This window comes from Pseudochaenichthys georgianus, chromosome 9 (assembly GCF_902827115.2).
Source record: "Pseudochaenichthys georgianus chromosome 9, fPseGeo1.2, whole genome shotgun sequence".
Classification (NCBI taxonomy): Eukaryota; Metazoa; Chordata; class Actinopteri; order Perciformes; family Channichthyidae; genus Pseudochaenichthys; species Pseudochaenichthys georgianus.
This window is the reverse complement of record NC_047511.1, coordinates 7,121,501-7,148,830: the sequence shown is the minus strand read 5'-3', so window position 1 is coordinate 7,148,830 and position 27,330 is coordinate 7,121,501. Positions and strand designations below refer to the sequence as shown.

General features: G+C 41.2%; 1 protein-coding gene and 1 pseudogene across 1 annotated transcript in view; both read left to right on the top strand.

Annotated features, from left to right (window-relative positions):
* Positions 1-18,815, top strand: part of LOC117452870 (actin filament-associated protein 1-like 2) — a 44,395-nt gene extending 25,580 nt beyond the window's left edge. Inside the window, exons 8-16 of the mRNA XM_034091667.2 lie at positions 482-568; positions 987-1,056; positions 2,329-2,570; positions 3,620-3,708; positions 5,679-5,796; positions 6,362-6,449; positions 8,887-9,053; positions 16,622-16,732; positions 16,856-18,815. Coding sequence (XP_033947558.1) covers positions 482-568; positions 987-1,056; positions 2,329-2,570; positions 3,620-3,708; positions 5,679-5,796; positions 6,362-6,449; positions 8,887-9,053; positions 16,622-16,732; positions 16,856-16,882 — 999 coding nt within the window. The 3' untranslated portion in view covers positions 16,883-18,815. The remainder of the gene's footprint in view (positions 1-481; positions 569-986; positions 1,057-2,328; positions 2,571-3,619; positions 3,709-5,678; positions 5,797-6,361; positions 6,450-8,886; positions 9,054-16,621; positions 16,733-16,855) is intronic.
* A 1,216-nt stretch (positions 18,816-20,031) lies between these two features.
* On the top strand, positions 20,032-27,330 carry LOC117452176 (ras-related protein Rab-14-like; annotated as a pseudogene).

Below are 27,330 nucleotides of genomic sequence, written 5' to 3'. Positions count from 1 at the left end.
TGCTTATAAGAACACGTTCGAAGTTACTCCACCACATTTATCGGACAGCTATAATTTGATTGTATGTACAACGTGTGTTTAGCTTTTGAGGTACCTAATAATGGATTGTTATTGTATGGAAAATATTGTATCAGAGGATATGAAGTCAAGAGCAAAGCAGTTATCCCACAGTTATCAGGCTGAGTGTGAGAGGTTCTGATTGGTTTTAATTGAAAATGTTACTTTACTTCAATAACTGTTCAAATATCAATCTTTCACAACAAATAATGTTCAGTCCAGAAAGTAAAAAGACATTTGAGTTTACTTAGTATTTCGTTTTTTCTTCTTACCTCTGCCAGTATTCATCTCCAACCCAACCCCATATTTATATAGTGTGTGTGTGTGTGTGTGTGTGTGTGTGTGTGTGTGTGTGTGTGTGTGTGTGTGTGTGTGTGTGTGTGTGTGTGTGTGTGTGTGTGTGTGTGTGTGTGTGTGTGTGCAGGTGATAGAGGACGTGAGTGTTGGAGGAGAAGGGGACACTCAGAGCTCCTTGTCTCTGATCAGATCAGACACGCTGCTGTCTGGCAGGGTGAGAACTTCTCCTTATTCTCTTTTCCCTAACTTTACACAAAAACCTTCAGACAGTAAAAAATTAAGGAAAGAAAATAATAGAATGTCTCAAAGAGTTGCTGAGTCTTATAAGACTCAAACACTAATTGCTGATGCATTCAACACATGAGATGGAGTTTTAGTACGTGGTCAGATTTCAGTGATTTTCATAATGTCTCGTACAAACAAAAGAAAAGGCGCTTTACAATTGGTGTTTGTATATTTTCTTTATTTATATAGGCAACAACAGACAGATGTAAATGATGGCCTTTTGGCTGCACTCTGGTCATGAAAATGATAGTGTCTTTCTAAAGCATTGAGTTATATACATGACCAAATAAGTTAGACACATGTTCAATAATAAAGTTGAAGTTTCTGTTTCTGTTGTGTTTCTTCAGTCCAGTCTAGTCCACACTGACTCTGAGGAGGAGAGAGCTTCAGCTGTCTGTAGCCTCAACAAAGACAAAGGTACTGATATTGTTATTTTTTTGAATAAAATGATTACGACTATCATGTGTCCATTACTTTGGTTTGTCTAAATACTTCAAACTTACTTTCGGAGCCATTCATTGTTTTGCATTATTTAATAGTTAAACTTTTATTGCTGTAAGATGTATTTAAGGTATCAAAAGTTTCGGTGCTCATTAGGCATACTTCAGTATTGTAGTAAGTCGAGTAGGAGCTAATTTTGATCTGCGTCATAAACTATTTTACAAATTATTTGTATGCTCTATTAAATGATTATAGTGTTCATTTTTATTTAATTGTATATGTTTTTATTGCATTCAATTTATTTATCTTTTTCTTTTCCTAAGAAACCTTTCATTTTATTTCTCTACTTGTCACTTTTATTTCATTTTAAATATTTGTTTTATTAATTTTTACTTTATTCATGTATTTGCTGTATTAATTTACCTTAAAGGTCCCGTGTCATGGCCATTTCTACTGATCATAATTCCATTGTTGAGGTCTACTAGAATAGATTTACATTGTTCCAAACTCACATTGGTTTCTCACAGCATCTCTGTATAGTATGTGTATTCACTCTCTGTCCTACACGGCTTGTTGGAGCACGGCTCCCTATGAGCCCAGTGGCCATCTGCGAGACAGTGAGACACAGCGAAACCCAGCCCGAACACACACACCCGCAGCCTGGCTGGGAGTTTGTGTGTGTGCTCACACACCGACTAACAGCCTCGCCGCATCTTGTCTCAGGGAGGAGAAATCGGCGGAGCTGCAGCTGAGAAAAGATTGAGTGTGTGTGTGAGGAAGTCCTACCAATCCACGGACTTAACCGAACGGCTCCGCGGACGTAACGTAACGGCTCCACGGATTGGTCCATTTGGACCAATGGGTCCATTTGGGTATGGGCACGTCACTGTACCCAGGAAGAAAAAGAGAAATCTCCAACGAGGCGTTCTGGGGCAGCACAGACAGGTCTTTTCTGTGTTAGAGTTTTACTTCCTACAGGGTGCACTTTGAGGGTTTGAGACTCTGCAGACCGTTTACATGCAGAACAACCTTCATAGCACACAAGAAGACGGGTGATAACCGGAAAAGCATGACATGGGACCTTTAATATCATATGTTTTATAATTGTATTATTTCGATTTTTTATGTTATATACTAAATCATTTAGTACTTATTTACGTTTTTGTAATTGTATCTGATCTATTTTTGGGATATATCTTTTATTATATTATATGCATAAGTTATCTCAGACGTTATTGTGTTTGACAGGTTTTCTGAGCGTGCTGATGAACTGTCAATGGCAGAGTTTACGGTGTCGGGTGGAGGCGGGTCTACTAATCATGTTTGGAGAGGAAGAGGAGGAGGAGGAGGAGGAGGAGAGGGAGGAGGTGAAGAGGTCGCCTCAGTACACCGTCCAGCTCAGAGGCTGTGAGGTCAGAGCGGGCCCTGACACCGACCACTCCTACAGGATCACACTGAGCATGCTCGGTGACCAGGTGGCCGTGCTGGAGGTGAGCTGGAAGGCAGGAATACAGGGAACGTATTACAGATGCATTCTGCATAAGAGGAGATGTATACCATACAAATAGAACAACAACAAATGTGTGAGGTAGATCACACTAAAATGTTATAAAATACAGTTATCTTCATTTAAATGTAAAAAACATTTTTTACATACATGTAGATATTCTTTATAGTTTTTATTATGTTTCTAATTATTCCTAGTTATTTTCTCTATTTGTGTTGCTGCAACACCTGAATTTCCCCTTACCTTATCTCTTTGTCAGTGTCTTTATATCCTAAGAAAGTACTGGTTGTTACGGTTGAGTGAAGGAAGCAGGACCCAAATGCAGATAACTCTGATAAACCTTTATTTCAAGGATAATGAAACAAACTCAGACAAAACAGAAAACTCGCCGGTGAACTCAGTCACCAACAAAAGACGAACCAACACTGAACACAGGAAGAGACCAGACTAAATACAGGGAGGGGTAATCACGAGTCGAGAAACAGCCGGGCAGGGGAGGAGAAACACAAGGGCCACAGGTGAACACAATCAGACAATTAGACACACCAGGGAAACTAACGGCAGGGAGGGAAAACACAGGGAGAGGGACCAGACATTACACAAGGGAGACAGCAAAATAAACCCAAACATACAAAACTAAAAACGTGACATAACATGAGAATCGTGACACTGGTATCCTTAAAGGAAACAACAAAATAAGATTTTTTTTAATTGTTACATTTAGATTTTTTTACCAGTTAATCTTTGGAAGATTGTACCAATGAAATGTATTATAGAATGAGCAGTTTGCTTTTATGTACATGTATATTGGCATGGTAATATTTATGAGTTTATGAACAAGTTGGAAGGACGCCTTTTTATCCTTAGTCACGATTAGGTTTTTATGAGGAAGCAGACCCTCTTCCAATATACATAATTTACAAAAGGGTTTAGAATATGCTAGATATATGCTGTAGAGAAGACATCTCTTAAAGAAACAGGAATAATTCTATTTTTATAATCTTTCTTTCATTTTTTCCTTCCTTCCTTCAGGTGAGTAGCTCAGGTGAAAAGGAGCGCTGGTTAAAGCTGCTGCAGGACGGAGCTTCCAAAACTCAGGAGAACACAGATAAAGCTCTAAGGTAAAACAGTTGGTGTATGTTGTCAAAGTGTTAACGTAAAACAAAATGTGCTATTTGTCTTTTTATGCCACACTATACGTCAAGTCGACTAAATGTATCTCAAAGCTTTACTTACCCCACACCAGACCCAAGTAGTTTACAATAAATACTCTATAAATGAATTAGTCAAAGGACAAACTAGAAGATATGTTGAAGGTTTAATTGTTCATGTAAAAAACATTTCATGGTTCTAGCTTTACAAATGTGAAGATTTTCTCTTTTTACTTTAAACTATCTGATTAATGTCAATGTATTCAGTATACTGTTGAGTTTGAGACTGTTGTTTGGACTAAAGAAACATTGTCACTTTGGGCTCCGGGCAGTGGCGGCTGGTGGAAATTATTTTAGGTGGGGCTATTGTAATGGTGAATAAACCACACGGGGAACATTTTGAGAAATTACCCCTTAAATTCTGACTTCTGGTGATGTTAGAGATATGAGAAGACTGATCAATACCTCCATAATCTTCAGTGTGGTTAGCTATGAATCTTCCAACACTTCCAAATACCTGGTCCTGGACATAGTTTCTACAGTAAACTGTGCAACAGTACAGTAGGCCCACACAAACTGCAGAACACCGGTTCTTTGGGAACACTCAAATGATTGAATTCCCATTTAAAATCAGGAGACTAAATACGAACATTATATGCAGACACAGACGTGGTTCAGAAACACAGAAATATTAGAAAACAGACCATTAAGGCAAAAAATCTAGTTTGATGGATGCTGTCAAAACTCAACTATATACAATAATATGTGTGTGTGCATGTGTTTATTTATCACGGGGACATAGTATCTGTCCCCGGCTGTTTGAAGAGCAAGCATGGGAAACAAAAGACAGCGTTTACCTGTTTGCATCCAGCTAGTACACACACAGTTACAATCACACTCCCTGTAATTGACATCATTAATAGATAGTTTAGCTTCTCGCCATCATTTGCTGTGGCCCACTGATGTTAACGATCGTAACTGAAAGGCTGCCTGTCAAACGTAAACATTCAGCCACGTGACTCGCAAACTCTCGCGAGAGTTTTACACAAGACCGATCCTTTCTAGCTATAACCAACTCACAGACTGCATCGGGCGCTGAAATTGCCGCCCTCTGAGCATCAGATCTGACGACGCTGATTGGCTGAATTTATGTTTCGGCGGCATAGTTAGTTTACAGATAGCAACAGTCAGCAATGTGTTGGATGCTGCTGGGGCTGAGTGAGGGCTCCTTTCTTAGCGCCCAGACGAGAGAGGGTAATGATACACGCTGCGGCCAGACAGGAAACATGTGACTTATCAGTAACTTTAAACATCGTAACACAATTTTAAACGAGATTTTATTTTAGATTATACATTTTACTGATACCAACTATATAATATTTACCTTGTTCATTAAAAATTAAAATAAAACATTTTTTTTTTTTTTAATGACAATCAAACATGTGGGAAGAGGGGGGGCAGCGCCCCTATCACCCCTATGGGCCAGCCGCAATGGCTCCGGGTAATTTGTGAAAGCATTTCTCACTATTTATACTTTTTTCTCAAAACCTAACCCTAACCTTCAGTCGATTGATGGGAAAATAATCAGCAGGTTAATCCATAATGAAAAGATCATTAGATATTGTTAAAATGAGCTCCACTTCAACCAACTATAACAATATAAATATTAGTACTGCAACTTATGTGAGACGCTGTTCTGAAAATCAGGAGTTTGGCGGTTTTATTCCCACCCCCTGAAGTCAACATGTTGAAGTGTCCTTTGGCAAGATACTTGATCCTATTTGTCGTAGGCATGTTTACAGTATTGAAATGTATGTCACTTAGGATAAAAGGGTCAGTGTAATGTAATGTAAAAGAGAAATGGTCCAAGAACAGAGCCTTGAGGCACCCCACATCTTCTTCTTGTCCTGTAGTTTTTACATTTGTTTCCCTCTTCTCAGTGGGCTGCAGACTCAAAGGTTTCCCAACTCCAACACATACATGGACGACCCCTTCCATCTGAGTGGAACATATCAAGACCAGCCCATCTATTCCAACACCTCCATACTGGATCACATGGTACACTCCATATGGCCAAGTATTTAAGCTCCACCCAAAAACACACCAAATTCATAATAAACAATCAATACATTATCTGCAAATGAAAAGTGTAACCGGGGTGAAAAGGGTGTTACATTTACTTAATTATGAATGTTGTTACATCTAGGCTGAAATTTAGGATGAGCACCAACGGTCAAAAATGTTTTCCTCCCAGAGCTACCAGCGCAGCGCCCCCCCAGATCTGGTGCCCTAGGCAACCACCATGCAAACAATTTAAATAAAAACATTATGAAACTCATTATGACATTTTACACATGTATTTGGGGGTCCCTGCAGCCATCTCTTTTTAAGAGGCCTGAAAGATATTAAAGACCCCTATTCTACAGTATTGGGGCAACAATTGTAATTTGAGTTAAGAATGGATTAAGTGTTAAGTGTATAACAAAATAACAATATGCCAAAATAGTAAATAGATTCTTATTTATTTTCACCCATTTTCCATTATTCTAAATATGTTTAGGTTTCCATGCTTTTTGATTATGACAGCTAATGATGATAATGATCAGTGTTTGTGATGTTTCAGCTTCACAGCTCTCAGGATTCAGTTCGCCCCTGCTCGGTGTCATCTAAAGACTCTGTGACCTACAGCAACACCACATTCAGCAGCCACAGTGAGTCTCAGATTATGAATAAACTCTCTGCCAACAGAAAAAATGAAGGCCTAACCTCACTTTTATAGTTTACAGTTGATGTTCTCATTTAAAAAGGCCCTATTGGGTTTTTTAGGGCTTTAATTTGCCTGTAGTGTGTTTTTGTGCATGTCCAACACATTGGACATGATTCGAGATTCAAAGGTTTTATTGTCACATGCACATAAGCTACAGTGTAGAAATGGCAATGAAAATCTTATGACCCGGGCTCCTCCAACAATGCTATATAATAAAATACAAATAAGAAATAGTGCAACAAGTCTATCTCCAGAGACCCACCCATTCATGTTTGTCCTCTGTGGAGCACATTGGGTTTTGGTCCATTACTTTGAGGTTATACATGCCACGGTATTAAGTCCAATTGTACTCCACAGAGGACATCCTGGGCTTTTCAAACAGACATATGTGGGGGTGTGGCTTTGAAAAAGACAATTTCATTGTATTTCAAAGTGGCGTACATCAACACAAGCACTATTTATAGAAAGAGAAATGGTAAGTTTGTAATTTTGTAATGATCAGTGTTGTGAGGTCAATATTTGTAATTAATTATAGTAAGGGAACATCTTAGGAGTTAGTGTAGTGCGTTTTCAGAGCAGTGTAATACTTATTTGACCTAAAACTAAATGTTTTTATGAAACATGCGGATTTGCTCACTTTTTATTTCCCCCCATTTTACACAACACAAATGGAGTCCACTATGGGCCAAACTAACACGTAGGCTTCTGTAGGGTTCATGGCAGACGGATGCAGTGGGAAAACATACATCAAGTGCCTCAAGTGTCAGATGTATCTCTGCATTTCAGAAAAGGATGGAGTACTACAAATGAGGGCTCAGTATTTGTTGCATTGAGTTGTTTCGCTCTAATGTACTTGTATGTTAATGTTGTTTGTATACTATGCTTCGCATAACTAACACCCGATGTCCTCTACAAAGGACACACAATAAAACAAAAATACAAATATATTTGTTTAGTTTGTGTTAGTCATTATGTTAACACCAACCTAAAGAAAATTTGAAACCTTTTTCTTTCTGGGTCTCAGGAGGATTACACGTAGGCCTATATTGAATATGATATATACAAGAACCAAATGTAAAATTCAATACTGTACAGTAAGATGAAATTAAATACGGTTATTATAGTGATAACTATTTAGATAAATAAGTCAATTGCAATATGACAAATAGATGAATGTTATGGATGTTCTTTCAAAAGTTCAGGTGTTTAACAGTCTTATGGCCTGTGGGATGAAACTGTCCCTGAGTGGTGGTTTTAGTCTGGATGCTGCGGTACCGCCTGCCAGACGGCAGCAGACAGAACAGTTTGTGGCTGGGGGGATGGGGGTCTTTGATAATCCTGAGGGCTTTCTTCCTGAGCCACTGGGAGTAGAGGTCCTCCATGGATGGCAGCTCCGTCCTGGTGATGTGCTGTGCAGATAGGCTGAGGGACGGGACATCTCTAAGCAGTTGACCAATCTCAACAGAGCCAGCCAGCTAACCAATCAGAGCAGACTGGGCTCTGGTTTCAGACAAAGGGTGAAAAGAGGCAGTATGAGAAAAATAAAGAGCTTTTTGAACATTAAAGCATGGAAACATGTCCCAGTAGAGAAACTCTAACTGATATGAACCCGAAAGTGAGAAGAATACATCCACTTTAAATATATCTCAGCATTGTCCTCTGATAGCCCCCACAGTACAAATGATGTGAGAAGTTTTAACCAACAAATGCTGACTTTTCTGTCCCTCACAAGCTACAGCTGAATATGCTGATGCTGATCTGAGGTCAGGTTGATAATATTAGAGAGTTCTGTGAATTTGGTCATTAGTCGCTGGTCCATCTTTAAGATAAAGGGCCTGTTTGTAATATTTAAGGGGATCTATTGGCAAAAGTGAAATATAATATTCGTATCTATGATATTATTATTTTCAAGCTAAGAAATAGTTCTCACAGACCTCCGGCAAGCCTGTTTGTGTGATGAGGATTTGTTACAAAAGATTTTAGATTTTTCCTTGGCTCACACCAATTAATTACTTTAGAATAAAACAATACATATATTTTCTTACTAATTTGACGTATATTCTGTATATATTCAACATATAACAGAGCAGTTTTTCTGCAGATTACAAACTCTCATGTTCAAGCCCTCCACTGTTTTTTTATGATCACCAATTCTTTTCTTAATTGTTTACAATAAAAATGAGCAGATGTAGATTTAAATGTAGAGCACAGGCCTCTGCCAGTGCTATGGACAAACAGACCATGGACCCACACGTTAAAGCGTTGCTGGTGAAATTCCAGACTCTTACATTAATATGTTAAATATTTTTGAAAATAATAAACACCTTAGGTAATGACTGTAGACTTTATAATGACTGTGTGATCATGTGTTTGTGTTCCAGGCAGGAAGTCGTTGGAATTGGAGCGAGGTGTGCAGAAGCTGGAGCTGACTGGGAAGAGGACGGTGCAGCTGAGGGCGGGGTCAGAGATCAACCTGACGTCTGCCGGGAAACAAAACAAACGCACCTCATTTAGACAGTCGCTGGCCATCTGCAGTGAGCGCGCTCAGGTGGGAAACATACAAGGATTTATAAACCTTTCAAAATGAACTGTTCTTCGTTTAGAGTTGCAGCAGATTGTATGATAAGATACAACTTAAGCCAGAAGTAAACTGCTGTGCAGCGTGAAGTGGGAAAGGGTGCAGAAATATAGATCCAAAACACAAATGTACACAATGCAAGAAATGTAAGGTTATATTGTAAATGTATGTGTCAATTTATACTTCAAAAGTAAAAAAAAAGAACATGTTTCATAATTCAGCCGAACCCCACACTTAATATTCAATGAAGCCTTTCTTCAATCTTTATATAATATCTGCACACGACTGCCAGCCTACAGTTTGGTTTATGTGATTGGGTTTAATAAACGGGGATTAAGATATGATTAATTACGGTGGCCGGCAGGTGCAAACTCGGAACAACCCAAAAACGCATACATAAGCAGGAAACTGGGGTTACGTACTGTAACCCAGCTTCTATGAGTATAGGCTTCGCCCTCTAAGGCTATCGCTATTGGGTAATCCCTCTGCACGTGTGCATCACTGACAGACTTAATCCATGCCCACCTATGACGTGGGCCCCACCTACGGACTCACTTCCGTATAAATAGGAAGTAGTCCCTACAATCTGCTCCCACACAAACAGCTTTTCTTCAGCTATTCACGGAGTCAGTGGGGCCCGAACCTTAGAGGGCTGCGCCTATACTCATAGAAGCTGGGATACAGTACGTAACCCCAGTTCTATTTCGTATAAGGCTTCGCCCTCTAAGGCTATCGCTATTGGGTTAAGGGCGAAGCAGGATGTAGTCTACGCCCCACTGGTCCGTCCGTTACCAGAAGCACAAAAACACACCTACTCAATTAATAACCCATATCCATTTCGCCATGTGTAAATGGAGCATCACGTTCCCAGGGAATATAGCATTTAAAAAATGAATATTCTCCATACGGGAAAGAAGGTAGGCTAAATAGGCTACCTGTCGTTATAAAAAGTAGAGACCAAAGTCCCACTTGTTAAAACGATCAAAGAGGGGGAAAAGGGCAGCTCTCGAAGTGCCGACAGGCAGGAGAGAGGGCACAGCAGTTGAGTCCCCGACATTACTCACTCTGACAGGACACTCAGTACTGAGTGTGTCAGAGAGGAATGGGAGACATCCCTCAAAATAAACACGAATAAAAGAACAGGGGGAAGACCAAGGTGCAGCAGTGCAAATGTCTTCCACTGTCATTCCTCTGTACAACGCTGTGGAGGAGGAAATTCCTCTGGTGCCGTGCGCTTTGATGTTCTCCGGGGGATCCAACCCAGAGGAGAAATACGCCTGTGACACAGCCTCACACAACCAGTGTGACAGGCGCTGTGCCGACAGAGGCTGCCCTATTGAGTGCTCTCTATAATGCACAAACAGACGCTGGGACTTGCGCAACGTGGCTGTGCGTGCAATATAGCATGACAGCGCGCGCACGGGACGGAGGAGATGAGATGTGGCTTCCTCCTCTGATGTGTGAGGAGGAGGAAAGAAGCCATCCAAAGGTATCACTCTCGATCTAAAAGAGCTTGTGATGACCTTTGGCATAAAAGCCGGGTTCGGGCGTAACACAGCTGAGCTGCCATCTCCTTGGATCTGGAGACATGACGGAGCCACAGAGAGAGCAGACACATCACTCACCCTTTAGCTGATGTGAGAGCCAAGAGCAGAGCTACTTTGGCTGACAAGAACTTTAGGGGGACCTGATCTAAAGTTTCAAATGGAGCTTTACTCAGTGCGCGTAACACTAAGCCAAAAACCCATTGAGGCGCCAAAGCGCGTGACACAGGTCTCTGTGCTCCCCGTAGAAAACGTTTTGTCAGAGGGTGACTAAACACCGTGCTGACCCCAAACCTACGTGGCAAGATGAAATGGCAGCAGCATATGTTTTTACCGTGCTATAAGCCAATTCCTGTCCAGCAACAGCTGGAGGAACGACAGCACGAGGCAGGGGGCCCAACGGGGTTCAGGCTTTTCCCTGCACACCACACGGAGCGCTGTCCATTTGGCTGTGTAGGATGTGTGTTCAGCAGCTGCGCTGCTCGAACACCTCCCTGGCTATTTATGTAGGCCGCCGCTGCTTTGTTGTCTGTTTTGAATCAACACATGTTGATTGTACAGCAACGGGACGAAGTGCTGGAGCACTTTCCATACGGAGAGTAATTCCAGCACGTTTATATGGAGAGACATGTGAGCCAGCCACTGTCCCCCCACTGCCTGCGACATGCACGTTCCTCAACCTGCGAGAGATGCGTCTGTGAACACTGCGGTGTGTGACGTCACTCTGCTCAGGGGCACCCCCACTGACGTGGAGATTTTTCCAGTGGGTCAAATCCAAAACCACGGAAGGAGGAATGTACACCATGCGTCTCCTCTGACGCACGGGGTCGATGCACAGGCGAATAAACCACCTCTGGAGTCTCCTCACTGTGAAGGAGACCCAGGGGGATCACCACGTGACCAGCTGATATCATGTCTAACAGCTGTATCACGGAGAGGGCCGTCACCGCCCCGCGGGGTGTGACGCGCCGGAGGAGAGCTGTCACTTTCTCCCCTCTCCTCTGTGAGAGTCGCTCTCTCATGCGGGCTGAGTTCAATTCCACTCCCAGTTAAAAAGATAACCTGGGAGGGACGAGGACAGCTCTTCTTCCAGTTGATAATGAAACCCAGGTTTGACAGATGAGCAGTGTGTGCAGTGCTGTCCACACGAGGCGTAATAATGGCCCTCCGTGGGCTTATTACGACCGTGGGTAGGAGGTACGTCTGAGACAGAGAAAAAATCCGTGCTGCCTAAACCCAAAAAGTTTAAAGGTAGACGGATTGAATAGTAAGCCTTGCTGTTTTATTAACCGATAAGTTAAAAAACCCAGCCGGCTTAGGCAGCGAGCCATGCTGCCAAGTAACCAATAGGCTATTGGCAGCCGGCTTAACCGGGGAGCCTTGCTGCATTATCTTCCATCTGTCCATTGAACACACGCGCCGCCACTCAGCGCGCCAACCTGCTCTGGATGTGCTGTGGTTGTCACGGTGACGAGCCACGCCAGAGCCCTCCAGACGCTGCATTTCATACAGGCTCTCATTATGTCCACTGTAACACATTTCCCTGTCAAATAACAGTAAAGCGCCGGCAGTCTCTTCACAGACGCCTGCACTTCACTGTAATACCACAGTACTCATACTGTGAAATGACTTTACAGCCTCTTACTGTAAAAATAAAATACAGTATACTGCTGTATTTATAATTAACAGTAAAATACTGGCAGCAGAGACGCCAGCAATACACTGAAATTATACAGTATTCATACTGTTGAACAATTTCAGTTGATTACTGTAAAAAAACAAATAATTCACAGTAACTTTTCTGGTTAGGGGGCTGCCAGTAGATTAGTGCCGACAATTGGCTGTAAAATAACAGCAATTGCTTACAGTGTTAAACTGGACACCGAGGTGCGTTCATGCCCAACACCCCTAAGGGATGAGCGGAGCTGTGTGCAGTGCTGTCCTCACTGTAATAATGGCAATCGTGGGCTCATTACAACCGTGTGTAGGAGGTAGGTTTGGGACAGAGGAGAAAAACCGAGCTGCCTAAAAACCAATAGGTTTTAAAGACAGCCGATTTATGCAGCGAGCCATGCTGCCCATAACCGACAGGTTAGGGGCAGCCGGCTTACCCGTTGGGCCTTGCTGCTTATTATTATCCATCTGTCCATCGAACACATGCGTCGCCACTCTGAGTAATATTCTGAGAGCGCGCGACATGCTCTGGATGTGCTGTGGTTGTCATGGTGACGAGCCACGTCAGAGCCCTCGCCACCGTTGCCCGTGAAGCAAGGGGCCCGGACCGAAAAGCTGCGAGGGGCCCTCCACACGCTGCATCTCACACCGGCTCTCATCCTGTCTCTGTTTAGGAGAAGGCTCGTAAACTGGACATTGAGGCGCGTTCACGCTCAAACCTGCTGAGGAATGAGCGGAGGTGTGTGCAGTGCTATTCACACAGTGCGTAATAACAGCCCTGGGCTCATTACGACCGTGTGTAGTAGGCACATCTGGGACAGAGGAAAAAAAACGTGCTGCCTGCTAACCGACAGGTTAGGAGCATCAGGTTTAAACGTCAAGCCCTGCTGTCTAATAACCGCCTGGTTAAATACAGCTGGCTTGCGCCACGAGCCCTGCTGCCGCTAACCGACAGGTTACAGCCGGCTCTTGCACCTCCACACGCTGTATTGCACAGCGGCTCTCATCATGTCGCCGTTTAGGAGAAGGCTCGTAAACCGGACATTGAGGCGCGTTCACGCTCAAACCCGCTTGAGGAATGAACGGTGTGTGGAGGCATATCTGTGACATAGGAAACAAGCCCGTGCTGTCTAATCAACCGACAGGTTTTAAAGACAGCCGGTTTGTGCCGCGAGCCCTGCTGCCTAATAACCGACAGGCTATGAGGCAGCCGCTTATGTCATCCGGAGGAGAGCTCTCCTGAACCGGGGGAACGGGGAGATCTCATTAGGCGGCTGCCTTTCCGATGATCTCCGGGAGTTCCTGGAGAATACCGCCTATATGGCAGAGCCGAGATGGCGGATAGAGTGACCCGGTGTCAGCCCGGCAGCCGAACCTATAGGCTCGGCTGCCGGGCAGACACTGGGCCCCGCCCTGTCTCCCCCGTCCGGAGGAGAGGGAGGATGGGGCCGGGAGAACCACATGGTGATCCGTGAATGGAGGGGAAGGAGTCACCTGACTGCTGCCCGCCACTCGGATCCAATAATCAAGGGCTTGGTCCACAGAGTAAGACTCCTGGACTAGCCAATCATCCCTGACCGCAGCCGCGAGAGCGTTCGCTCTCCGCTGTCTGTGAGCCAGAGGGAGACGGACACAATGAGTGCACAACACTTGGGGAGTGAGAGCCGCGTTTGCGTGCTCCAATCCCCGGCAGGACTCACCTGTATCGTCTGTGTAAAGCCGCTTCCTCCCTGGAGCGAGCCAGCCACAGCCGGTCGTAACTCATATGTCGGCTAACACCGAGCCCCGCCCTGTCTCCCCCGTCCGGAGGAGAGGGAGGATGGGGCCAGGGGGAAATGTTTATTTCTAGTAAACAGCTCTGAAAAGAGCTTGTGCCTGTACAGTGCTTCTGCAACGGAGTGCTGAAGAAAAGTGGGAGCAGATTGTAGGGACTACTTCCTATTCATACGGAAGTGAGTCCGTAGGTGGGGCCCACGTCATAGGTGGGTGTGGATTAAGTCTGTCAGTGCTGCACACGTGCAGAGGGATTACCCAATGGCGATAGCCTTAGAGGGCGAAGCCTTATACGAAATAGAACAGCTGCAAATAATGAAATGAAAAACACACAAACCCCGAAAACAAACGCAACAGAAAAACGCTGCGAATACAAAAACGATATGCAAAGTCAAAAACACATACAAACCCAAAACACATACAAACCCAAAAACACACAGTGCTACGTGGAACAGATTGATGTCTGACCAGACATAGAGAGAACGAACAAGAGTGATGGAAATTGAAGCCGGAGGAAACAAAGTTGATTGAAGTGGACAAAGGCTGCCTTTTGTCCCTTCGGTTATTTTTCATTTCCTCGCTCCTCGGTCTCGTATCACCAGAAGTTGATTTGTCTGCGCCATCTTGAGTAGCGTCCCAGTGGCCTTATTTGTACCGGAGGATCGAGGAGCAATAACGGAGGAGCGATAATCGAGGAACCACCAGACCATCCTCCGGTGAAATCCTCAGACACTCGCCCCGCCCCCTTACTGTGTATCGCTCACTGATTGGACGATGCAGTGCATGCACTGATCTGTTGCTTCTTGACATGAGAGCAGTTTCCCAGCGGAGTGAAGAAAACACATTAAACTCACGGGACTCACTCCTCAGTTTATACTGTGTTTTGTTTCAATTAATGTATCATTTAGTTACAAATATGTGATATATCTGAACAACAAAGTGGACAAAAATCATTTTATTCATTTATTGGAAATATTTTCATGAATCTTTATTTTTTTTTTTAAACATCGCATTGCGTCTGGTGTGAACAGGTGTGAATGCACCATTAGCCTCTTTAGCCCCATGGACCCGCCGAAGGGGCCGAAACCACAACATCTGCAGGAAACAGCGTCTGAGGGCTTCTTAAGATTTGATAAACTATGAATGTTTCATATCATTTTCGAGCCTGAGACCTGAAAAACAGGCTTGGCTAAATTAGACTACTAAGCTGTTAGACAACAAGTTAGTAGTCTAATATAGTCACTTGTTAGCAACCACTGTTTGTATTACACATGGAAGCTTTGAACATTCACGAGTGTGAGTATTTAGTGACATATTTTATGTCATAGAACAAAACGTGAAAATCTATTTAGCTTGTGTTAACCACAGAACTTATTTCAGGCATCTAACCAAAAACGTTGGACTTTGAGATGAGGGAACTGGAAATGTTAAAATGCTAACTCATTTCCACATTTTAAGACTCTTAGCATTACTCCGTATGGTGCGACGCTTTGAATGTTCAGGCCACAATAAATGGTGGATTGGTTTCATCTACTTTCCTTTGGTAAATAATGGTCCCCTGTTCCCTATGCCAAAGGAGAACACATTAAAGAACTTTTGCATTTAGAGAACTCAAACAGCTTTTATCACGTTTAAATTTCACTCAGTTTGAAACCTTAACAAAAAAAACCTATTTGACTGGAGCCCCAGAACATGCTGCAGATCTTACATCTAGTCTGGCGTGGGAACGACCGGGGGTTTCCATGGAAAAGCTGGAAAACATTGTTGGGAAACGTTATGAATTCTCTCCTTAGCCGCTGCCCCCGCAGCCCGGCCCCGGTTGAGCAGATACAAATTGATTGATGGACACATAATGAAGATAAAAAATAACATAAATTGCTTGGTCCTTTTAAAGCCTTCACATAATGTACACATTTTACATTGTTGTAGACAGTGGGGTAAAGTTACTAAGTACATGTAGTCAAGAGGTCTACTTTATTACAATTGTGGGGTACTTGTACTTTACTTGAGTATTTCCGTTGTATCGTTCTTTGTACTTCTACTCCATTACAATTCAGAGGTAAACTGTGTACTTTTCCTCCTCTACATGTATTTAATACCTTTAGTTACTTTACAGATGTGGATGAATGATGTGAAATCTAATCAAGTGTTGAATCAGACTTTAGTTCCACCTGGAGTAAATCCACAAGCTACCCTGCAGTCTACAAAGTACTTCAGACTAGCTGCACCTTTACCAGCTTTGAGAACACTTTCATGATCAATCATTATAAAACATATCATATCTGAAATGGACCAATCTGCACAATGAGTACTTTTACTTTTGGTACTTAAAATATATGTTGATGCTAATACTTTTCTACTTTTACCTGAGTAACATTTTGAATGCAGAACTTCCGTAACAGAGTATATGTACCCATGGTAATTCTACTTTTACAAGATCTGAGTACTTCTCCCACCTCTGGTTATAGAGAGCAAAATATGATTGTACATACAATAATATGACCACTGTACATAATAGTGATGGGAAACTCTTTTTTCCCGATCCAGGCGGGATTCCTGAACCCTCTGCTGCGGCGCACGGCCTCCGCTAAAAACTCTCTGAGACGAGCTCCTTCATCGCTGTTCATCGAACATGGGAACGTTTTCCAGAAGAGGAAGGTCAGATTGTCACACCAACAGCTGCTGGTTCAAGCTTCCATTCAGAGAATCTCTTTTCATCTGATTCAGATCATTTACATCCATCATGCTCAATATTAAGTCAGTTTGTTACTGTTTTCACAGGAGTGGGAAACCAAAGCTGCTGCTTGACACCGACTATGTATCCATCATCATCCTCATCATCATCCTCATCCTCATCATGAAATCTAGAAATCTACAAGCTACAGTTCTCGCAACCTAGGAACCACAAACAACAACTTATTATTTCTAACTGAATATCTTTGAACTGCTTGAGTCCTAAAGCTTAACATGTACAGTCTAACATGACACTGTTCTGGCCTTTCTCCATACATGAAGATATTCCAGTCGCTGTTGTGTGGTGAACTTTAAAAAAGCAATCTGCGTCAACAGAAAATCCACATACAAAATAAACAGATGAATCTGTGAGGAACATCAGCAGGTTAGCACAAATTAGTAAATTATTTTCTTTAAAAAGACTTTAAAACAGTTGACTTTAATTAAATGTATTATGTCAAGAGAATTTACATATTTGTATTAGGTTAGTTGAAAGCAATAATATTAAGTTTAAATAAAAAGATTAGGTTCAATTTAATATTATTGCTTTCAACTAACCTAATACAGTTATGTGAAAGTCAACTTTTCATATTTTCTGTGTACTTTATTGCAATATGTTGTATTAGAACCGAGGAATGACCTTGTATCAGAAAACCATACAAGTCAAGATAATTCAAGCTAGTGCGTAAAGAATAACTTTATGTGCTTGGGCTTGTGCCTCCATCAGGGTCATCATTAAACCCATCACACAACCAAATGTGTGCACATGCTGGCAAAGACACTCAGGTCAAGAACAATTACAGTTAAATGTACAAATTGATTGTGAAATGTTCAACCAGCTCAACATTACAAACTTGTACAGACTGTCTGCACCAACACTATGTGTTACTAAACGTCTGATCATGCAGACACCTGATTGGACAGAACAATATGGATGTTTTTGGACATTTCCAAAGTGGTAGTTTTATTTTACTACACACATGTGAAGCACTCACATCACACTTTCTGTATTCATTTAAACCACTAATCTAAATTAATTTAATTTCCAATTAAAGGCTTTTATATCTTAATTAACAGTATTTCATTTTTGTCTACTTCCTGCTGTTCTTTGGAGCAGCTTCTTCAAAGCCACAGCTGGAGTGTGTTTTGTCCTGTGTGGTGAAGTCTGTCAAATTGTGATGTAAATCTTCTGTGAGTGTAAAACATCTTCTCTGTTCAGTTACATTTGTGAATATCGGGTCGCTCATTTGTTTGAATTGTTTTTGATCTTTCATTCCACGTGAACTCTCTGATGTCATTGTGAGTTATAATCAGTGGTGGACCATGTATTCAGATCTTGCAGTAAAAGTAACACACTGAAATGATTTCACTACAAGTCCAAGTCTTGAATGTGAAATGTTATGTTAGTGGAAGTATGTAAATATCTCAGCAAAGTATACTTTAAGTATAATTCTACAACGTTTCCCGACAGCGGTTTACTGTTATAAATGATATGATATGACACGAGTAGAACATTGAGGTTTTGCTCATTTCATCTCCCTTGTTCTACTACAGCAATGCATCATATTTTATAACGTCATCATGTTGTAGCTTTGTTGCTGTCCTGTGTGTTTTTCCCAGAACAAAAACCTGTTTTCAGCTTTTTAACAAAGCATTTCCAAATTAGCCAAGACCATTTCTAAATAGTTTATTAAGCTAGGACCATTTTCTCAACACATATGGGATCGCTTGCTCTTCAGTTTATCAGAAACATTTCAATAACACTGCTAGAGATACATGACAGAGCAGGTACGTACAAATTGTGCTTAAGTACAGTACTTCAGGAAATGTACCCACCCACCACTGGCTATAATTGAAACTTGCATTTGTTCTGATCTGCACAATATTATTGCAAACACATGACTATGAACTATTGAGACTTATGTTCATTTCTATGACTGTCACTTATTTTTTATCTTTTTTTGTATTTACTGGATTTTTTATAATTTCAGGAGAATGTCGTTTTTGTTGTTATTGGACTAAAAGATTATCTATGAAATGATATTGTAATATTAAAACTAAATTGTACTTATTATATTTGCCTTCATTTCAAAGGATTGAAAAAACAGCAGAGACGCTAAAAGTGGAAGTACTCGGATGAAGTAAAAGTAGCAATACTTGAGTGTAATTTGTGCTTTTTTTACACTTTGATAATATACAATTTGTGTATTATACATTTTGATACATGCACCGATAGACAGACAGACAGACAGACAGACAGACAGACAGACATATAGACAGACAGATAGATAGATATATAGATTCTTTATTGATCCAAGGGGAAATTATTTAGTGACAGTAGCAGCAGTGTGTTCAGGACTAAAACACTTTAAAGGTGGAAAAAGGTATCAACGTAATAATAATGAGATAAAACAATGAACAGCAGCAAGTAGGGCCTATACGGTACATACATATCTACAGTAGAAAGGAAAATAAACCACAAATATATATATAAAGATATCAGTGAAACAGTTATATGAAAGGCCAATACTGTATTACAGAAGCATATATATACATAATATATCAATTACAGATGTGCAAATTGTCCATTGCTATGGAGAGGGAGAAACTAAAGTAACGTAAAGGATGTAGTGAGTTCTCTGCTGGCCACAGGTGATGTGTTGTAAAGTGTTATGGCTGTTGGCAGGAAGGTTTTCCTGTGTAGCTCTGTGTGACAGTGCAGCTGGAGCCGTCCAGCTGCAGTAAACTCTTATACAATAATTGAATAATTGTACCTTCATAAAATTGAATGTATAAGGTGGTAAACTATTCTGCTGTAAAATTAGCAATAGCTGTATATAAATGATCATCAAAGTATTTCAGAGGTTTGGCATAGGGTGTCTTTATTTACATTTGAGTACTTAAAAAAATTATTTCAAGTACAATTCTAAAGAACTTGTACAAAACCTGGGTTGGGTCATACATTGACATAACTTAATCTCTGAAATAAATATTGTATTTATTTCTTCACTTGGATGGATTGAATTAATGGGACATTTATTGGATAGCTGTAGCCATTTACTTCCATCGCTGAGCATTTTGCTACACTTTTATACCTAAGGCATATTTATGTTGAAATAAAAATAACGAATTAATTTAACTTAACTGGGCTATACTATAATAAAGGTACCTCAATCTTGGTTGGTTTCCCATCAGTCTGTGATACTGTCCTTTCGTACGCTGGGCAGCGCTAGACACTTGCAAGTCTCGCGGTGTTTCCCGTGTTTATCGCTAGAGAATAAGTATCGCGGAAGAGGGGAAAGGTTTCCTGACGGATCACTAGGCTAAGCTAATCAGCTAACTACATACAACCAGCCGTCTAACCAGTAGATATATCAGTTTTACCAGTTGGATAAACAGCCGTAACGAAGGTAAAACGCCAGCATCTTACCTCACCCCTGCTGTCCTGTGCTTTATTAATTTTAGTTTTGATAAAATTGGCCTCCTGCTTGTTAGCCTGTTAGCAAGGCGTTGACAGCACTGCAGCTGTTAGCCGGTTAGCTCTAGAGCTAAGCTAACAGAAAAAGGAATGAGAGGGTTTATCAGAGAGGGAAGTCAGCTGATTTTGTGTAATACTTCTGCTAAAGATGACTGCGTTCTCACTGCGTGACTGTCATTACGGTTAACGGTTCATGCTAAAAGCTAAGCTCGGTTTGTTAGCCTAGCTGTGTGTTAGCCCAATCGACTGTTTCCTTTTGTTTGTTGCTCAGTTATAGATTTGACTCTTTTTTTGCACATTTTGACCACTTTAGAAAAGGTCCAGATCAGTAACCGCTATGTTCAGACGGGTAAAATCTGGACTATATTATCCCAGGGAAGCAAAGAGGCTATTTTAAACACAGTTTCAGAATTGTGAAACCTTTGCCTTATTTCATTTTTGAATTAGCAAGAAAAACAAAACAAAACACGCAAGACTTTCTTATTTAAACCTTGACTTTATGACCAGTCTAGGCATAGTGGGTTATGATCTGTACCTGGTACAATATTGTAAAAAAAAAAGCGAGTGAAATCTCCCTTCTGCGCATTTTCACAAAAAGTACAAGTCTGAAACTAAGTATTAACGAGTATTTGTGATAATCTAGTCCAGATTTGACATTTATGGGTTTATGTTTTCAAAGCGACCTGATCCTATGTGATCTAGTTGTTCACAAATATGTATAATCCTTATTTTCGCATTTTTACATGTATAAAAATGTTTCTACAATTTGCAAGGGTTTAAATAAACTCCCAGACTACTTTAAATTTCCAATGCCCCGTGCAGTAAGAGAGGCAAACAAATTGAGGATATTCAATGTCAGCAAATGAGAAGCTGACTTCAGCGTTGTGACTCACAGATAAAGTGTGATCTGATGTGGACTCTGTGCGTGAACTCACACCTCTTTTCCTGTTTTTCTTTTTTCTTTTCCAGTATCAAGATGACAGCCGCACCTTACAACTACTCCTACATCTTCAAATACATCATCATTGGTAAGTTGGATTTATACACTGAAGGAGGTCTGGTACATACATACATACATGAAAGGCCAGAGATGGAATGTAACTAAGTACATGTATTCAAGTAATCTAAAATACATTTGAAGTACTTTTTCTTTCTTTATTTTTTTTCACACTGCTTGGTTCTTCTTCTCTGCTCAGCTTTAATTATCTTTTTACAAAAAATATCTAACGTTTTTAATATAACTTTTTATTGATTGATAGATTTTGTAATGGGTTTAGAGATCTCAAAATAATCCAAGGGATAATATGTGAAGTGTTACAACAACAAAAAACGGGGACAATCGCACAACATTGCAGAATCCCAAACTAAATAATTAACTAAACCAATGACATCCCACAAATAGAAAAACATAAATGCCTATAAACCCTGTCCTAGGATCTTTTTTGGACACAGTCCAAGTGTCTCTCAAAATAATAAATTTCCCTCACATCGCTCACAATATAAAAAAAAGTATAATAACAAAACGCTCATACAGATCACCATAACAGGAATGCCCGTGATCTGCCTGCCATACTATGGTAATATATAATGGTCATCTTACCCCAGAAATGATCCCATTCCTGACCTTTAACAACTTCTCTGGACCTTGACTGCTTCATATCTAGTGTGAGGGTGGTTCATTTGACTAGCTGCACCTTGCATGAACGTACAGCCCAGAGGCCTGTACTACGAAGCCTGGGTTTCCGGTCATACGACGCTGGTTCACTTCTTAGCGGGCTAGGTCTCCATGGTAACTCATGGCGCATTTCCACCGCAGGCCTCGCTCGACTTAGTACGGTTTTGTTAGGCCTTGTTAGGCCCGGCTCACTTTAATGCTGCGCTTCCATTACAGTTTAGGAACTGGGGTAGTATCTATAGTAACGCAGTGTAGGCGGAGCCGTGACGTCATCTTCAGAAAAACAACATTAGCTGTTAGCACTCAAGCTCACAGCTCCTCATATCTGTTCAGAAACTAGACAAAAGTTAAACAAGTTCAAACCACAGACTGTCTGTGTCATGGCGAATACAGTCGCTGGTAGGGATGGCAGTGTGAGAAAAAGTTTTTAGAGAGTACTTGTCCATGGACAAGTGAGTTTGGCAATTTACTTGTCCGAATACATTTTTCACTTGTCCAGAATGGACAAAAATTGGGGCCACTGGAATCTTCTTCTTCGTCATCGTATTTTACATTTTCCCACGGTTTTTACAACCGCTAACGTAAGTGAGCGGTAAGATTTACTGCATCACACAAAGGGTTGGGTATCGTTTGGATTTTAACGATTCCGGTTCTGCTTTTCGATTCCGGTTATTTTCGGTTCTCAGTTCCAGTTCTTTGAGAGGGTAAAAATAAGTCCCATGACAAACTGGGAGAAAAATATATTTATGAAAACATTAAGTCCTAATCTGTATTCCTATTTACAAATCACTTCATACTGTTGAATTTCTTATTGTTATTGAATACAATTATATAAAAATAATCTTTGCATTGTTTAGTTAGTTCTAAGTGGTGCAGTTTGAGAATGTACAATTGGCCCAGTGTCCTCTGATGTTACACTGCAACCTGCCTGTGAGACAGAGTCCAACCACACATGTCCAACACATAGGACATACATAACCTAATATAATAATAATACATTATATTATAGCCTATAGGCTAGCGCTTTTCTACAACTCAAAGACGCTTGCACGCATTTATTTACTTTTACAAACACATGAGCTAAAACGCTTAATAACCTTCATTACGTGTTAGAGAAAGAACATAAGAAAGTTTGACAAAGATGCGGCTGTTAAACGGGCAGCGGATCTGCTGTGTGTAGAGAGAGAGAGACGCTGAGCTGCACCGTGCAGCGATCAGCTGATACGGAGCATAGAGAGAGCTGCAGTCCGCGGGGCTCGGCCGCGCTTCCTGGCCTCACAACTCTTATTAATCCCGGGACCGGACAATTGTTATTTGTTCCTACTCGGAACCGAGTTTTGCTTCCCAACCCTGCCACTGTGCTACACTTCCCGCTCCGCTCCGCCCGCCCCGTTAACTGTACAGAAAGCGGCGAGATGCATTTCCTTAGGAATCGACAAGCAGAACCGAAACTACATTTCTAAACGAACAATGGCGGACACGTACAATTTGCGAATGAGTTCTGCCTTTTGTAAACTGAATTTATCAATAATTTGTCAATAAATCAGGGCGAAAAACGTCACTTGTCCGGCGGACAAGTCAATTCAAAGATCTACTTGTCCGATATTGTAAATAACACGTCCCGGACGGTGGGACGTGTACTTTTTCGCACACTGGATGGGTACCGAGCCCCGGTATTAAACGGGCCCCGGGGCTGAATTATTAAAGACCGTGGTACCGTTAAGCTCCGACGTTATCGGTCTTTTTATCGGTACTGAAGACATGTAAAAAATACATGTATATGTATTATTGCTACAAAAACATTATATTGCAGTTTTAGTGTTGCCAACTCCGTTTCTAACAAAAAGACTGCAAAATGAGTCCATGATTATTTTTTGTATTTTCGATCTCTCTCCCCCGCCTGCTTGCGAGGGGGCGGGGCAGTTTACACACACGCAGCTGCTACATGCAGCAACACACTCACGGAGGAGATGGCGGAGAGAACGCGCTCCGAGGTGTGGTTAAACCTTACCCGTCTCGATGTGGACAATGCTCGTTACCAAAAGTGCAATAAGAGTTTAGCATGTCAGGGCGGTAACACGAGCAATTTGTCTAAACATTTAGCAAAAGTGCACCAAATTCAGACGGAGGAATGCACCGGGTTCCACTGTCTTTCTAGTAGCTCTGTAGCCCCGTCCACGAGGAACGTTTCCACGTCGGGTGTCATGTATGCTAGCAGCAACACACGGAGTTAACTACATTATACAAACATGGATTAATGATTAGAGGTAACTGAGTTATTTAGTTTGTTAAAGTTTCAGCTATTCTGTTTACAGTTCTGTCATCAGATTATTTAATACGATTTGTGAAAACATTGTTGTTTCTTTTGATGTGAAATATTATTTATTTAATTTAAATAAAAAGCAATGTTAGTTTTGTAAACAATTTTGTTTGGTTAGTTTACCTTTACCTACCGATAAGAGTACCGTTAAAAGACCGGATCGATAAGCGGTATCGATGACCGTAGTAGTACCGTTAAAACCTTAACGATACCCATCCCTAGTCGCTGCTTTATTTATGTCTGTATAGGCCGTTGTTGTGAGTGTGGACGGTCGGAGCATATACTGCGTTAGCTTAGCCGATCTCCATTCAGAAAACACGCATTCTAAAAGATTTTTTGCCTGCCGTCTGTCTGCAGACTTGTCAAAGCATTAATTCATGGTTTTTACTAACCGGTATCAGTATGTTGTTACTTCGGCATCATTTTGAAACGTGTATTACAATTAAATTACGGTCAAATATGTTCATCTTGTTGTAGTTGTAGCCCCCTTGCCAGCGATTCTCTTTAGTTTAGCATACTCAGCCCGCTTGTTGGCCCCGATAGAACCACGATTTTGTCGGGCCAGAAAAAAGGTGAAAAAGTAGCCGTATCTGGCCGTGCAACACTCTGTGTCACATACTGTATGCAGAAGTATTATTTTAAGCAACACATTAAGTTGACGAAACACTCGAGTCAAATGTAATTAAAGTCAGATCCACTCGTGTCTTAGACGGGCAGTGATATCATAAACCTGTTAATGTACGCATTCAAACACTTTCTGTTACCAGCTGTATTCACCTTGCAGGTGCAGCTCTGTGGCTTTGATCCTGGATCAAGTGTTTAAGTCATGGATGTTTAACGTCTTCATTTTTGTCTAATATTCATTCAGGAAGTATGACGCTGCGCTTGTCCATGTTTGGGATTGGTCAAATGTTGCTAACCCCGCCCTCTTTATGTGAGCGCGTACATAACTAGATAGGGCAAAACTGGCTTGAGTTGATAACCAGCGTCGTACGACCGCTTAGTGAGAGCGCGTTTGTTTTGGATTAGGTAAGCCGGATAACTCAAAAATATCCAGGTTAGGTTGAACCGGATTCGTAGTTCAGGCCCCCTGACTACGCTCAGGTAGTCAGGTGATCATTTTAAAGAGGACATATTTTGCTATGGAGGCGTTTCAAGCGGGGGGGGGGGGGGGGGAGAAACTCCCTCTGAAGTATTCATATCTTTATAATAACCCCTGAATATATTGACACAATTTTACTTGAGTCTATTGCTATTTGATTTGACTGGTCTTTTTCAAATGTATGCAACATTATATAGTTCTCTCCACTATATCTCTGAGGAAAATATTGATTTACTTCATTATATTTGTATCATATTTTAAGAATACTTAACAGATTCAGATTTTATAAAATATTGTACTTCAGATAAAAGTATAGAAAGTACACACAAGTACTTTTCACCTTTTTATAAAGTAAATGTTCCTCTTTGTTGTGAATACTTTTGTGCTTTTACTTGCAACAGAGTGATTTTAAATAGCAGTGCTGCTATTCAACTCATGGATACTAAGGAACACTTGATGTCAATTGTTTTGTTGGTAACTGGCAAATGTATTAAATTCAAAAACAAGATATTTATATTTGAAGTAGTAGTAGTAGTTTTTTATAGGACCATCGTAGTAATTTGACATCATTTGACCAAGTACCTTGAAATATTTCCGCGTGCATACTCCTTTTTCCAGGCAGCATGGTTAAATAGATTTTCGACCCGGCGGATATTTGCTCGGGTTTATTTCCGTGAAAAGTATTTCCTGAGAAGTGAAACTGTTCACGGATGACTCGCCTGGGACTGACTGCTTGTTTTAGCTCGCGTTTTAACATCTAAAGGCCTGTAGTGTGTGCGGAGTGGAATGCCAAACTCTGCTGAACTAAGCATCTGAATAATGTTCTTCTGTTGTAAAGAATAAGTTCAAGAAGCCATTGGACGAGTTCAATGTGTTTCTCTGCATTTTATTAAACAACATCCAATCACAGAGCTTTAATGTTGCTGCTGAGGTGCATGGGTATTGTAGTGTTTAGACCCATGCACTAAACTAAAACACAACAATGGAATTATTTTAACTGGTTTTAGTAGTATGGGGATATTCAAATCAAACATTAAAGGGGCCCTAATATGCATATGTTCCCTTTCCTATGGTTTGTTTGCATGTACATGGTGTGCAAAGGTTCCCTCCAGACACTTAACTTAATGAATCTCTCTCTCTCTCCAGGTGATATGGGAGTAGGGAAGTCATGTCTTCTCCACCAGTTCACAGAGAAAAAATGTGAGTTCTTTCTCCTTCTGTTCTTCCACTCTCCTCCAACTTCTCTTACTCGTTAGGTTCCTGTTCCTATGATCATTTTCATCCTTTAACATTTGAAAGTGCATTTTTTACAATCGGCTGATGTATAATAGTTGTTTGAAGCTGAATAAGTGATTAAATGATAATGTACATTAAGCGTTTAGATTATTATTAAATAATCTGTCTGGGTAAAATGAAGGTTGGATTCATGCAATATGTTATTAGAACAGTTGTTTGTGTGAATCAACACCCAAAGTACATTATTAGTTCATATCAAATGATATACCTTCACGGACAATAAGAAGAAAGAAGCAGTGTCCTGTGTTTGTGGCTGTTTTTCCAGTTAAACTGTCATAATAATGAATATGTTGGATGTGTGTGTGCAGTCATGGCAGACTGTCCTCACACCATCGGGGTGGAGTTCGGGACAAGGATCATGGAGGTCAATAGTCAGAAAGTGAAGCTGCAGATCTGGGACACGGCCGGTCAGGAGCGCTTCAGGGCCGTCACCAGGTCCTACTACAGGGGGCCGCAGGGGCCCTCATGGTGTACGACATCACCAGGTACTGACCGGGAGAGGGGAGTTGGTGTGGGAGGTTTCATATTAGTTTGATCCTTTGATGAATAACTTTGTTTTTGTCTCTGTGTGTCCAGGAGAAGTACTTATAATCACTTGAGCAGCTGGTTAACAGATGCCAGGAACCTGACCAACCCCAACACCGTGAGTTAA